This window comes from Urtica dioica, chromosome 5, assembly GCF_054948205.1.
Source record: "Urtica dioica subsp. dioica isolate 48M chromosome 5, U.dioica_male_clone48M_v1_H2, whole genome shotgun sequence".
Lineage (NCBI taxonomy): Eukaryota > Viridiplantae > Streptophyta > Magnoliopsida > Rosales > Urticaceae > Urtica > Urtica dioica.
The window spans coordinates 41,334,245-41,349,720 of NC_142760.1; the positions used below are offsets into that span (position 1 = coordinate 41,334,245).

The 15,476-nt window shown below is 31.9% G+C and overlaps 1 protein-coding gene across 1 annotated transcript; it reads left to right on the forward strand.

Moving 5' to 3' along the window:
* The first annotated feature begins 608 nt into the window (after positions 1-608).
* On the forward strand, positions 609-3,222 carry LOC149398591 (uncharacterized). Its single transcript, XM_089615742.1, has 3 exons — positions 609-969; positions 2,277-3,059; positions 3,167-3,222. Exons 1-3 carry the CDS (start codon positions 960-962, stop codon positions 3,199-3,201), a joined length of 828 nt encoding a protein of 275 aa, XP_089471868.1. The 5' UTR covers positions 609-959; the 3' UTR covers positions 3,202-3,222.
* Positions 3,223-15,476: the final 12,254 nt, after the last annotated feature.

Below are 15,476 nucleotides of genomic sequence, written 5' to 3' on the forward strand. Positions count from 1 at the left end.
TTTACTTTTTAGTCATGATATGATTTAATTGGGTGGGCTCGATATGGGCTATCTTTTCACACATACATTATCTAATTATCACTAAAATATAAAGATTCTCATTTTATTTATTCATATAAGATTCTCACCCAAAATAATTGCAAGCCATTTATTTATGATATGTTTATTATTTCAATAATGTTTGTTATAAAAGTATTAAAATCATTGTCATTCAATGCGGCGATCGAAATTTTAGGGGGCACAGTAAAAATAATGTCAGGTGAAGTTGTCTTTAATTATAGATGAATCTACTAAAAATATAAAAAATTCAGTTAAGAGTTTTGTATGGCACTATGGTGAAGTTGTCTTTCTCTATTTCTCACTTTTGCTTTTATAGTCGATATTTTTATATGGATCCTGGGTTAATAAGACTCACGATTATAAATTATTTTTAGTAATAAATACTGGATATATAGTCATTTTATGAGGCTTAACGGTAAAGTTGTGGGACTTCAAGCAATTATAATTTCTACTTTGTTCTAACGGTTTCACTTTTATTTGACTAGCCTTATGTTTTTGTAAGGTTATCTCTAAAACATTTAGGTTCAACTTGATGGATTACATGTAAGATATAATTAACGTATATAGAATATACATATACATTAATATCGTATATTCAATATATTCTATATTAAGGAATACGTTATGATATAATCTCATAATAATGGTCTATTAAATCAAACGAAATAATATCCAATTAATGTCTCATTTCCGTTTTACTTTGATGGGAAAGAATTCGGGTTATAAATTGAGACCGATCGTTTTGGTCCCTAATCCGATAATCTCATTCATAAAACACACACCATCTAGTTTCGAGATTACCACGGTTTAGAAGAGCAAAACTTCGTTTTCGTGTTCATTGGGACGCCGCCGCCGACGTTCCGAGTCACCGTTAAAGCTCCGACGATTTTCCGATAACAATGGCCGGAGGTAAACGCTTGATCCATTTCGCTTCCGCTTTTGGGTTCATGTTTCTAATCATATATGTTCGGATTAGAGACTATTATTTCTTACATTTGGTATCAGAGCTTTCATAAACCTTTGTCTTGTTTTTGGAAAACTTTTTCATGGAGCTTTTCGGATTCTAATTTTGTGACGTTAAAACACGAATATTTTTATACGAATCTTTTGGAAAATTGTTTTCTGATTATTTTGGCTTTTGAACCACTTAATTTGGTGCTGTAATGAGGGAGAACGAGTCGGGTCTTTAAACGGGTCTCAACCGGGTTATCTTAACCCGTCTGGAGGTTGAAGACGACTAAAAACGACATGTAGTTTTTTGTTTTACGCTGTTAAAAATATTATTGTCGTTTTTATTCATCATGTCGTTTAAAGCATTATGCTGTCTTGTTTCTAATGTTACGGGCTTGGCTCTTTTGGGCTTTGGTTTGTGTATTTTATTAATTGGGCTTCATTTTTTTTTTTTTTTTTAACCCATTAAGCTAGTATTCGGTTTTGGCACTGATGTACGAATTGATTGATAAAGCAGAGTTGTTATATTTTATCAATTTTGACTTTAGTAATACATCAATACGGTTATGCTTTTGTTTTTATTCTTACAAATAGCATTACTTTTGATGCTTTTATTTAATCTGTACATGAAATATATTGATTGTTTTATTTAATGTTTTTTAATCGTATATATACATATGCTGCTCTTTTATTTGCTTGATGGAGTTTATATGCAAATTTTAAGTGTTATTGTATACGATGATATTGTGCTAGTTATTTGTGTTGTACACTTTATTATTATTACCTTTTGTAATATATGTATAACATTTAGCATAATACAGTTACGGTTATATTGTTAGAATCTTATTAAAATAATTATAAGGTCAAGTGATTTATATAATCTTAATTAATTAGAGAGTAGCCACAGCATCTTTAATTAATTTAAGTTATAATTTAGAAATAAAATCACATAAAACAATAGTTGTAGTTAATTATATAATATATTATAAAATATACCCACAGGAAATTTTATAATATTTGTATAATTAATTAGGATAAAATATCAAATTATATTTCCTAATTAACCCACAGGTATTAGGAAAAAGGAACATAGTTTGTTAGTTTTATCATAACGTGTGAATCTAATGGAATTAGAATTTCAGCCCACAGGCAAATTTTATGTCTCTAGATTCATTAAGTACATATTTTACATTGGTAAATCATGATATAGTTAATTTCTTCAAAACATAAGTTTAATAAGCATGTTTAATTTCTTTAAATTGCAGCTAGTCAAACTGTTAGTTACTCTGATGTTAAGTGCGATGTTCCCGAACTCAAAGGGGACAACTTTAAGGTTTGGAAAGAAAGAGTTCTCCTTCAGTTGGGATGGATGGATATTGACTATGCCATAAGGAAGCCTGAACCCCCTAAAATCACTGAGAAAAGTACCCCTGATCAGGTTGATCTTTATGAAAAGTGGGAGCGATCTAATCGCCTCTGCGTTATGTTCATAAAGACCAAAGTATCTGCTGGGGTTAGGGGTTCAATTGAGGAATATGACAATGTTCGTCTCTTAATGAAAGCAATTGACGATCAATTTGTCACTTCAGATAAGGCTTTGGCAAGTACTCTCATCATGCAGTTCTCATCCATTAAGCTCAGTGGAATAGGAGGTATGCGTGATCATATCATGCGTATGAGGGATATTGCGGCTCAATTAAAGACGCTGGAAGTTGAAATGTCTGAAACCTTTCTGGTTCACTTCATTCTGTGCACTCTGCCCCAACAATATGGTCCATTTAAGATTTCTTATAACACACATAAGGATAAATGGTCAATTAATGAACTCATGACCATGTGTGTTCAAGAGGAGCATAGGTTGGCTATGGAACAGGGTGAGAAAGTGAATCTGACTTTCTCCGAAAGGAAGAAGAAAGATCGTGCCAAAGGCAAAGGCAAGCTCTCTGTCAAACCGGACATTAAGAAAGAGCCAAAGTGTTTCTTTTGCAATAAGAAAGGACACATGAAGAAAGAATGCTCTAAGTTCCAGAATTGGCTTGAGAAGAAAGGTATTCAATTTTCGTTTGTATGTTATGAATCAAATCTAACTGATGTTGGTCATAATACTTGGTGGATTGACTCTGGTTCTACAATCCATGTTTCAAATACCTTGCAGGGATTGCAAAACCTACGGAAGCCAGTGGGAAGTGAGTGCTACATCCTCTCAGGAGGGAGAATGAGCTCACATGTGGAGGCTGTTGGTTCTTGCAATTTGGTTTTGAGTACTGGTTTTATTTTGCATTTGGAAAAGACTTTTTATGTTCCTAGTTTTTCAAGGAATTTAATTTCAGTTTCGAGACTTGTACCTTTTGGTTTTGGCTTTAACTTTTTGGATGATCGTTTTACATTATTAAATAAATCCAAAATTGTTGGTTATGGTACATTGTCTCATGATGGTCTTTATTCTGTTACTTTGCAAAATAATACTGCTTATAACTCTTTGAATGTTACTGCTGGGTTGAAACGTTGTATTATGAATGAAAATTCTTCTCTATTGTGGCACCGGAGATTGGGACATATTTCCATTTTAAGAATCAAGAGGTTGGTGAATGAAGGGGTACTTAGTACTCTTGATTTCACTGACTTCGAGACTTGTGTGGATTGCATAAAGGGAAAGCAAACCAATAAGTCTAAAAAGGGTGCAAAGAGAAGTACTGAATTGTTAGAAATCATACATACTGACATTTGTTGTCCAGACATGGATGCTAGTGGTCCAAAATACTTTATCACTTTCATAGATGATTTCTCACGATATATGTATCTCTATTTACTTCGTTCTAAGGATGAAGCTATAGATGCCTTTAAAGTTTTCAAGGCTGAAGTAGAGTTACAATGCGGTAAGCAAATTAAGATAGTGAGATCAGATAGAGGTGGTGAGTATTATGGTAGATATACAGAGAATGGACAAGCACCTGGGCCATTTGCGAAGTTTCTTCAAGAACATGGGATTGTTGCCCAATACACGATGCCTGGTACTCCAGATCAAAATGGTGTATCAGAAAGAAGAAACCGAACTTTAATGGACATGGTGAGAAGTATGAGGAGTACCACGAAACTTCCTCAATTCTTGTGGACTGAAGCACTAAAGACGGCTGTGTATATATTAAACCGAGTTCCAACCAAGGCTGTTTTGAAAACGCCTTTTGAGTTATTCAAAGGTTGGAAACCCAGTTTGCAACATATACGCATTTGGGGATGCCCGTGTGAAGTGAGAATTTATAATCCACAAGAAAAGAAACTAGACCCTAGGACTATTAGTGGGTATTTCATTGGATATGCCGAGAAGTCTAAAGGTTATAGATTCTATTGTCCGTCTCATAGTACTAGGATTGTGGAATCAAGGAATGCAAAATTTCTTGAGAATGACTTGATTAGTGGGAGTGAACCATTGCGTGATTCGGTCCCTGCAATGGATCACGATGAAGCTGAACCCTCTAGTTCAAGTGATAGATTGATTATCATACATACTCCTCAAGTTCAATCGTGTGTACGACAACCAACTATTGAAGTTCCACGAGCTGATAATGTTGATCCTGTAGATCAAGTTGCTGATCGAGATCATGTTGAACAACCTGTTGAACAACAATATCATCAAGAGAATGATGAAGCACCATTAAGAAGATCTACTAGAGTTAGAAATTCAGCAATCCCTAGTGATTATGAAGTATATCTGCAAGAAATGGATGGCAACATTGGAGCCGAGAATGATCCTGAAACGTTTTCACAAGCTGTAAGTTCTAAAGAATCTAACTTATGGCACGAGGCTATGATTGAGGAGATGAACTCTATGGGAAAGAATCAAGTCTGGGATCTTGTCGAGTTGCCTGATGGTGTAAAAGCCATCGGATGCAAATGGGTCTTTAAAACAAAGAAAGACTCACAAGGCAACATCGAGAGACATAAAGCAAGACTTGTAGCCAAAGGGTTCACTCAAAGAGAAGGAATTGATTACACTGATACATTTTCGCCCGTATCAAAGAAAGATTCACTTCGCACAATTATGGCATTAGTAGCTCATTTTGACTTCGAGCTACATCAAATGGATGTGAAAACGGCCTTCCTTAACGGAGATCTAGAGGAAGAGGTTTACATGAAACAACCTGAAGGATTTTCCTCTAGTCACGGTGAGCATTTAGTCTGCAAACTTAATAAATCCATTTACGGCTTAAAACAAGCCTCCCGCCAATGGTATTTAAAGTTTCATGATGTCATCACTTCTTTCGGTTTCGAAGAGAATGTCATGGATCAATGTATATACCAGAAGGTCAGTGGGAGTAATATATGTTTCCTTGTTTTATATGTGGATGATATTTTGTTAGCGACTAATGATAATGGAATGTTGTACGAGGTGAAACAATTTCTTTCTAAGAACTTTGATATGAAAGATATGGGTGAGGCATCTTATGTCATTGGCATTAAGATCCATAGAGAAAGATCACGAGGCATTTTGGGTTTGTCTCAAGAGACCTATATCAACAAAGTTCTAGAGAGATTTCGGATGAAAGATTGTTCGCCAAGTATAGCACCTGTTGTGAAGGGTGACAAATTCAGTCTTGATCAATGTCCAAAGAATGATCTTGAGCGCGATCAAATGAAGAATATTCCATATGCTTCCGCTGTAGGAAGCCTTATGTATGCTCAGGTCTGTACCAGACCTGACATTGCATATGCTGTTGGAGTATTGTGTAGATATCAGAGTAACCCAGGTCTTGACCATTGGAAAGCTGCAAAGAAGGTTATGAGATACCTTCAAGGAACAAAAGATTACATGCTTATGTTCAGACGAACCGATGAATTGGAGGTGGTTGGCTACTCTGATGCTGACTACGCAGACTGCATAGATTCCAGAAAATCCACTTCAGGATATGTGTTTATGCTAGCCGGCGGAGCTGTATCTTGGAGAAGCACGAAGCAGACACTGGTCGCTACTTCCACCATGGAGGCCGAGTTCGTGTCTTGTTTTGAAGCTACATCACATGGTGTTTGGTTGAAGAGTTTTATATCTGGACTTAGAGTTGTAGACTCTATTTCTAGGCCTATTAAGTTGTACTGTGACAACTCAGCTGCTGTCTTTATGGCTAAGAATAATAAAAGTGGAAGTCGAAGTAAGCATATCGACATCAAGTATCTAGCCATAAGAGAACGTGTTAAGGATGGTAAAATGCTCATCCAACACATTAGCACTGAGTTGATGATTGCCGATCCTTTGACTAAAGGCATGCCACCAAAGAAATTTAAGGATCATGTGGAAAATATGGGACTTGGTTCCATAATGTAATTTTTCATAGTACGCTACATTTCCATTTATGAAACTCGTATTCAGTTTAATATTTCTCGTATGGTTTGTGCACATTCATTTTCATTATTGAATTGAGAAGTATTTTCTTAAGTTTGGACCTAGAATAAACATATGGTTTATTCATTATATTTGATGGGATATTATGTGAAAGAAATTATATATGTGATACATGGAAGATAATACTTATTTATAGAGGACCTATCGCCATGATCCATATATTAATTTTTTCTTTGTGACGTATATTAGATTTTATAGACCAAGTGGGAGAATGTAAGATATAATTAACGTATATAGAATATACATATACATTAATATCGTATATTCAATATATTCTATATTAAGGAATACGTTATGATATAATCTCATAATAATGGTCTATTAAATCAAACGAAATAATATCCAATTAATGTCTCATTTCCGTTTTACTTTGATGGGAAAGAATTCGGGTTATAAATTGAGACCGATCGTTTTGGTCCCTAATCCGATAATCTCATTCATAAAACACACACCATCTAGTTTCGAGATTACCACGGTTTAGAAGAGCAAAACTTCGTTTTCGTGTTCATTGGGACGCCGCCGCCGACGTTCCGAGTCACCGTTAAAGCTCCGACGATTTTCCGATAACAATGGCCGGAGGTAAACGCTTGATCCATTTCGCTTCCGCTTTTGGGTTCATGTTTCTAATCATATATGTTCGGATTAGAGACTATTATTTCTTACATTACATCCTTAATAAAAAAAAAGGGAACGATGAATTCTGACGAATTGCTTAAATTCTGACGAATTTTTTTTAAAAGGAATTTTATTCTTCACTAACCCTTTCAAGTTTCAACGCTAAAATACGTGAAAAAGAGTAAATATACACCTTAATATTTAATCATAAATTATATATGTTATTACTTATATTGAGGTCATGAGTTATAACTTTTATTTGATTTAAAATACTTATTGACTGACGTTTAGCATGTCACTTATGAAAACACTGACGAAATAATAAAACGTAAGATCTATATGTAAAGTACAAATACGATAGCTGTGAAGAGTATATTTAATATTTCCATCCATTCTAAAAATGGTTGACCATAAATCCATAATATTATTAATTAATATTTGTTTGAAGAAAAACTAAGTTACGTGATGTTAACAAAAAAAAAAAAAAAAATTAAGTAACCAACCAACTAAGTTACGTACGTGACAGCTAACCTTTGAGCTTTATTATTATTATCAAGCAATAATGATCATACTCCATTTTTTTTTTGGCCATGGAGATTACAATATATGTTTTTATATGACTAATACTATATATTTTTTATCATTTCAGAAACAAACATATAGTATTATTATTTATACTATACAATGATCATCCTGCATCATTTTTCTATACTATAATAATCTATCAATACCAACTACCAAGTTCATCTTATTTATTTACAGCTACTTAGTGCATTATCATTCAGCATGACTAATGTGATAATATATATATATATATATATAAAAAATCGAATATCTATTACACATGTACGTGTTAATAAGCACGTTGATGACAGCCAATATGTCTGCTTGCAAAATATTGAACCGCTTGGTAAAACTAAGAGCTAAAATCTGATTTAAAAAAAAAAAACTAAGAGGTACAAATAAGTTCATCAGTAGATAACAATAAACGACAAGATATAGAAGAAGTCTTTAAATAGACGATAATACTCAAAGCCAAATGTATACTGTGCCTATTTTGATATTGGTTAATGGTGATCTTATATAATCTTGTCTATTACATATGTACCAAGAATGGTCATACAAGATCAAAATTTATGACTTATAATTCTTCCAGGTCATGTTAATTTATTTTTCTTTAAATAATGCTAAATATAAGTAAAAGATTATATTACACGTCTCAAACACAATTACAAAAACTAAGAAAAAAAACACAATTAATGTAATATAGAAGACTATTTTGGTCTAGTGATCAAATGTTGGCGGCTCCAGCCACAATAAAGTATAATCATAATCTTAGAGACTACTCATCAACAAAATTTCAACGCCACTCGAATTACCTCAATCGGACTTAAGACGACTATGATACAACCTCGACAAGGTTTGAAGCTATACAAGAATTTTCCGGCCAAGTGTCATTGGATAAAATATGATCAATACCAATCTTAAAAGAAGCTCCGGCCCTGGGGGCTTTACGTTGATAGCAAAATTGTCAAAACAGATGATGAAATCAAAGGTGATGGATATGTTTGAAATTTGTGGGTTTCTTTGAGAGAGAGAGAGAGAGAGAGAGAGAGAGAGAGAGAGAGAGAGAGAGAGAGAGAGAGAGAGAGAGAGAGAGAGAGAATTATTAATAAATTTGTTATTTAAGAAAAATCATAAACGTCAAGTTGACGGAAATATAGTATAAGTAAATTTTGTGACCAAATTTGTTGGTTAACAAAATGAGGGATAATTAATTAACATTGGCTAATTTACAAAATTAGAGCTTCAAAATGGCTATATTTTTAAAAATTATTAACCAATTGTTGACAAGTTTTCACATGACTTAATTATTTATAATTTTATTTTTACTTAAATCATTAGATAAATCAATTTTCGTATATTTTTTTTATCGTGAAATTCCCATTAAAACATTTCATATAGCTTATTTATTTATTTTTTGTTTGCGTGTAAACGATTTGAATTAACAATAAACATATGTAAGCTCTGAAGTATCAAGATATATTTAGAATAAAAAAAATCAATATTATATATTTTATAACTTATTTGTCTGAATGAAATATTGGCGATGAATTAAGCTTTAATAAATAACTGAAAAGGTAAATATATTTTAAACATCTTTTGATCACTTAAATTTATTGAATGGTTTCATTCTAATTACAGTATAAACAATATATGAATGAGATATCTAATTATAAGATTAGAAAAATGCACAATAATATAGAAATATATGTTTTAAATCGAATGCACACAAATATCTTATAATATATTGAAATGACTTTCAGTTTTCATTTTTATACACTTTTGATAAAAATTACTTAAAAATATTGTTAAAGCAAAACACACGTGCAAAGCACTTGTTAAATTTTCTTGTATAAATACGCGCACATAACATACATATAATAAGACAATTTTGTATAGGTATGTATGAAAAAGAAAACATAGTTGAGCTAAGATTTAGAACATTGTGGGTAAGATTATAATAAACTTAAAACTTGCTGATTAGCCAGTGATTCAGCTTCAAGTAGCTCAGTTCAGTTACTCCTGTTTTCGCTTTTATGTATCATCTTTTCTTTTTACCTCCCTTCCAATCAATATCAAGTATTTAAATATAAAATGGTCATTAAATTTCCTTTCAACCAATTTCTGCTTTAGGCTTTCACATTCAGCCATGGGAAATTTCTGGAGTTGGACTCTTCTTTATTTCATTGAACTTTTGAGACCCTAAAATGTTGTGTACCACAGAAAGGTTTTGATAACTCTTTGTCTATGGACCCCAAGATATGAAAGCACAATTGTAATCGCTTTCTTCTAAAAAAATTGTAATATTCTGTCCTTTTATATCTTTTTAAATGGATTTTCCTTCCACTTTTGCAATAGTTTTTTTCCATTTTTTTTCTTTTTCCTTTTTTTTTTGGCTGAATGGTTGTTCCACTTTTGTTATACCTAATTTCCACATTCTTGTATTTTTGTAATGTCATATAAATGGCAACATGGGTAGGGATTTGAATCACCATCATCATAATTGACATTTTGTTGTGAAAATCACACATCCATGTTGGTTTGCCGTTTGTGATTTGTACGCCATGCATACACTAAATTTAAACAAATGTTTCTCTATTATAATTTCTAATGGACGATACTGTATTAGTGGTCCAGATCAAGAAAACTTGAATAACTTAACCTAGAAGAGAATGCTAAAGTGTGGAGACTAATTATATACAAGATTATTAAGACTTGACAATCATTATTTTATTGAGGGTATTTTGAGTTTTTATCTATGTGTCCTATTTTTTTTTTTTTTTTTTATATTCATTTTTGGAGGCCAATGTTCTTTGAAGTGTGCACAACATATTGTAAACACAACTCTCAATCTATGTTATAGTGAATAAGTAACGATAAAGTGGATGGAACATTTGAACCACTAATTAAAGCTCTATATGTTTTTTTTTTACTATTATTTTTTTTAATCGTGGATGGCACCAAGGAAAGATCATAACAACTATTTGAAATTTCAATTATTTTCTGGTTATATTGGATTTGGGGTTTAAATATTAAAAAACACATGCAATCTCATTCAATATACATAGATATATACAACTACTCTTTTAAATTTCAAATATTTTCTGGTTAAGTTGGATTTGGGGTTTAAATCTTAAAAAACACATGCAATCTCATCCACTATACATCGAGATATATATAATTAAACAAAGCGCGTAGAGCTTATGATATATTTTTTTCTACATAGATGATCATTTGAAAAAAATTACACGAAATAATTATTTGAAGCGAAATAGTCAAAGTTACGTTGTTTAAAATATTTTTGACATTGTCAATGAAGTTATTGACCCCTACATACAACTCACCATTTTCAAAGTTTTATTCATAAAATTAAGAAGATTATTGACAATTTTTGTAAATTTCATATATCTCACAAATTTTAAACAGATTGAATATTATACAAATTTATTAGTTTTCATCAACTAAACTAGAATATTTATAATTATTATTATAATAATGATTATTATTATTATTTGCAATTAAGCTGCGCGTGATAGGGTTATCTGCTAAGGCCGTTCAATTATAAGATAACTAGTTTTCATAGGGTATATAATGATCAAATAAAGATAGTCTTTTATGCATGTTCTATAAATAATTTATAGCTTTCTTTGATCATGAATGGATTTCGTGCGTGATACTTCCCATCTGTTAGCTAAATAGCTAATAAATAAGCACAATTATTATACATAATGCTAATGGAATAGCTAATAAATAAGCACAATTATACATAATGCTAATGGATGGAACAAAAAGAATATTCCATATTATCCTATATATTTTTAATAGCTTTATTTCTTTGGGGTATACAAAACGCAGAGAAGAAAATATTCAATTAGTTATGATGCATGCTCAACACATGTGCTTCCAAACATCAAAACCAAAGTCCATAATTTAAGATAAGAAATTAGATTCGTCATATCATATATAACATTAATAATGTAGTATCTTTAGTTGTTGTTGGTCAAATGTTTATAATGCCAATTTTGTATGAAATGCTCTCTCTCCATTGAGCTTTTGACGATGGCCTTTTCAGAAAGCTTTCACATGTTTGTGTGGCGTCCCACAAGTTTTATATTGTTTTCAATTTGGCCCTTTTAGATTTTTATTATCATTGATATTTAAAGTTGCGCACTTTATAAATTTAGAAAGTGATTCACCTATCTTGGATATGAACATGTGATACCAAACAAACTTAGAGCGACAATGCAATATAAACAACCTGAGGGGTTTATATGTAAAAAGTTCTAGGAAAAATTAATTTGTACTTTTTTAGAAAGAAAAAAAAAAAAAAAATCTTACCTGAGGAAGGGACAAGCACATGTTGCCTCTTGCCTAGTTTTTTTGTTATTTTGTTTTTTTTTTTATATAAAAAAAAAAACAAAGTCCTTGCCTAGTTTCTTAGTTTTCTTCGTCTTAAAGAAATATTAGTAAGTAAAACTACATGAGCATTTGTACAGCTTGCACGACCATTTTTAACCGTCAGGCATAGTTTCTACCAGGCCCGGCGTATAAAGACCTAACTTCAAACTTTTGCTGAATGTGGAGGCGGTGATGATATAGTGCATCTTAAGAAAACGGAAGAAAAAAAGCTGATAAAATAAGACAAAAAAAGCACTATTCTTTTTAGTTCAAATAGAAAAGGGCTATCATATGCATGGTTTGTCTTTTTTTTTATTATTTTTTATTTTATTTTTTATTTCTTCCTAGATATAGAAAAATCTACTATGATTTTGGGCCGTTTATTAAAATATAGTCTTGTTTGGTACTCCTTTCAAAAATTGTTTTTAACTTTTTGAGTTAAAAAATAGGAAATAAAAAGTGAAAGTGGTGTTTGTTTTTGTTTTCCGGATTTTTTTTTTTTTTTTGAATTTTGAAGTTATTTTGTAAAAGAGTAAAGAAAACTGAAAACAAATAAAATGTGTTTTTGGAAAAAAAAAATTCTTTTCTTCTCTCATCCTTCTCCTCATCTTCTCTTTTCATTTTTTCAAAAACAAAAATGAAAACTGTACCAAACACTTTTTTCAGTTTTTTCAATTTCTCAAAAACAAAAATGAAAACTGTACCAAACAGCTTTTTGAAAACAACTGCAAAATAATTTTTCAGTACAACTACAAAAATTAGAAAATAGAAAACAAAAACTTTTTGAGTTAACTACCAAACAACCCCATATGTACTCAGATATTTCATGCCATCTTACCATTTTTGCTAATTGCTAGCAAGTCCTCGTAATTGTTAAGCCACAAACCATTAAAGATGTTCTTAATGGGCCTTTTAAACGACTTATTTTCTTAATTGGGTTAAGTAAACATATCTCTGCTCATGGGCCTAAAGCAGTTGCTTTAGAACTCTCATGGTTTAACCGGGCCTGGTTTCTACAATGGGTTTTATCCATCGTATAACCTATTATTTGTACTCGTTGAGAGAAAAAAAAAATCCACATTATATACGTAAAAGATTACATGGAATGAGAAAACGAACACACCTATAATTTGCTTCTTGTTTAGTATATTTTTACGTGTAGGTAGTAAAATATTATGACTAGACTAGCAAATATGTTGTAATCATTAACCATATGACATGCCTTAGAACAAGGCGAGTGTGCTCCTATTGTAGATATGCCAAAATTTTAAAATATATTTTTCTTATTAGAGTAATCAATATAGAATAACGGTGGCAAAACCCGATGTAACTTCATACGCAAACAATCGAGAACAATGCGCACTAAGAACAAAAATAGAGAAACACAAGAATTTTATCTTTGATTGGGATCAATGCGATCCTAATTCAAGTCACAGCATGAGTCACCCTATTTGTGATCCAATACATTCACCAATCAGTTGCACACAAGTCTAAACCGAAAATCTCAAAGAAGAAATCCCAAAAATATAATCACAATTTGATCAATACATGTTTATAAAAGCCACTAAAGTGCTTCTCTAAGAAAGTTCTGGTTTTTCTCTCAGATCTCTCAATCTCTCGTAACACTATCATGAATCTTTCGCTTCGCTTTTTTTTATTGGAATATTAGTATTAAAGAGCATTTAATACTATGTATATGATTGATTTGTGGCAAATATTTGAATGGAGTCTAGTCAACGAAATTGGATAATTCTAGTATATTCATAATCCTCTTAGTTAGGGGTATAAGATAAGATATTTATTTGCCAAAATCGGAGCTAAGTTAAATGAGAAATTGATGCTCAAAGTATGTTGTATGATACTAATATTTGTGAAGGAAAGATATATGTAGACTTTGTATGAACTTACATACCAAATTTGGTAAAAAAAAAAAAATTGGATTCCCAAGTGTGATCCATTTTTGTAGAGAGACAAGAGCTTAGGAAAGCCCAAGTCACCACACACGCGCACCGCCGCTCGATCAGTCGTGTCGTGCCGAGTTTGGTTTGGCTCGTGGTCTATTTTTTGACCGTTTTTATTCATTCATAATTTATTTATTTAATTAATAATAAATAATTGGCATTAAAATGCAATACTGAAAAGCTTGTAACCGTGTAATAAATGGACTACGGTTTTGCTTTGTAACCGTGCATTAATAAGTCTTCAAGGCTCAAAACCTTAGATTTAAACATGTGTAACCGTGAGCATTAATGCAGTGTGAATGTCTTGTTTGGAATCGTTTATAGACATGAAGGCGAGCCTATAAAAGCAAGACTTTGCTCGTTATCTCAACACATTGAAGTTCATACTTCTCATATTTCCTCTCCCTCTAGAAATTCGAGTTCTTGTTTTCTTTTTATAGTTCAGTGATAGATTTGGGCTCTCTGGTTCTAGTTCTCCGTAGCCGAGCTAAGTGGTGCTAAACTTTTCTAGTTGTCATTGTATCATGGGAGGCTTTCGCTCACGTATTCTAGCACCTGTGAAAAGCAATAAAAGCTTCAAAAAAACCGTCTAGCGGGCCTTGACGATCTTCTTTATTTTCTTTCCGTCCTTGTTTCTTACAAGTTGAGGTTTGTACCGGTTTATTTTATTCTTATCTTGTCTTCTTCTTATTATTAGTTTTTCTAAAAAATAATTTTTATTTGATTTTCGCAAATTGTCTTTATTTTTCGTCAATATTTTATTAATATTGCTAACACTTTTCTCACTCCATTCTTGTGAGTGAATGAACTTTGTCATGTTTTAATTGTGTTTTTTCAACAAAAATTCTCCTCTAAACACTTTATCTCATTATCTCACTTATTTATTTATCTAACTCTCTCGATTCTCATTCATCCAACGATCTTCGTCGATCTCCGACGTCCGTAGACGAACACAAGTGAAATCAATTTTTAAAAAAATTATTAGACGAACACATGTGAAATCAATTTATAAAAAAGCCATGCTAAATTTCATCGGAATTAATCGAGATTGATCGAAATTAAGGAAAACGACAACTCTATTACACTGTTGTCTTAGTTCTCACTAATCCCAATGAAATTCAATATATTTTTTCAATTATATAGTTGAAAAATAAGAATCATTAATAATTTTTAATATATCACACCTAATAAGCCCATTCCTAAGTTTTTATTACGTATAAATCTAGAAAGCAAAATTTCCCTTAATTATTTACTTTTCATCCTCCCTATCCATTACCTCTTTCATCATATCAAACTAGTCCAAAAGTCTCCACGAAATAGGAGATATGTGAACATGTCTCTCATTTCCCCATCAGAAGACTCCAAATCCATAGGAAGGATCGTAGAGAGAGAAAATATAAAGGAATCTGAATAGAATATTACTACAAATATAATATTTTTGCTCGGACATAAATATTATATATATCATTATCAATTCACGCACTCGTCTCTCTATTTGTCACCGTACAGTCCCCCAGTGGGCACAAAAAAAA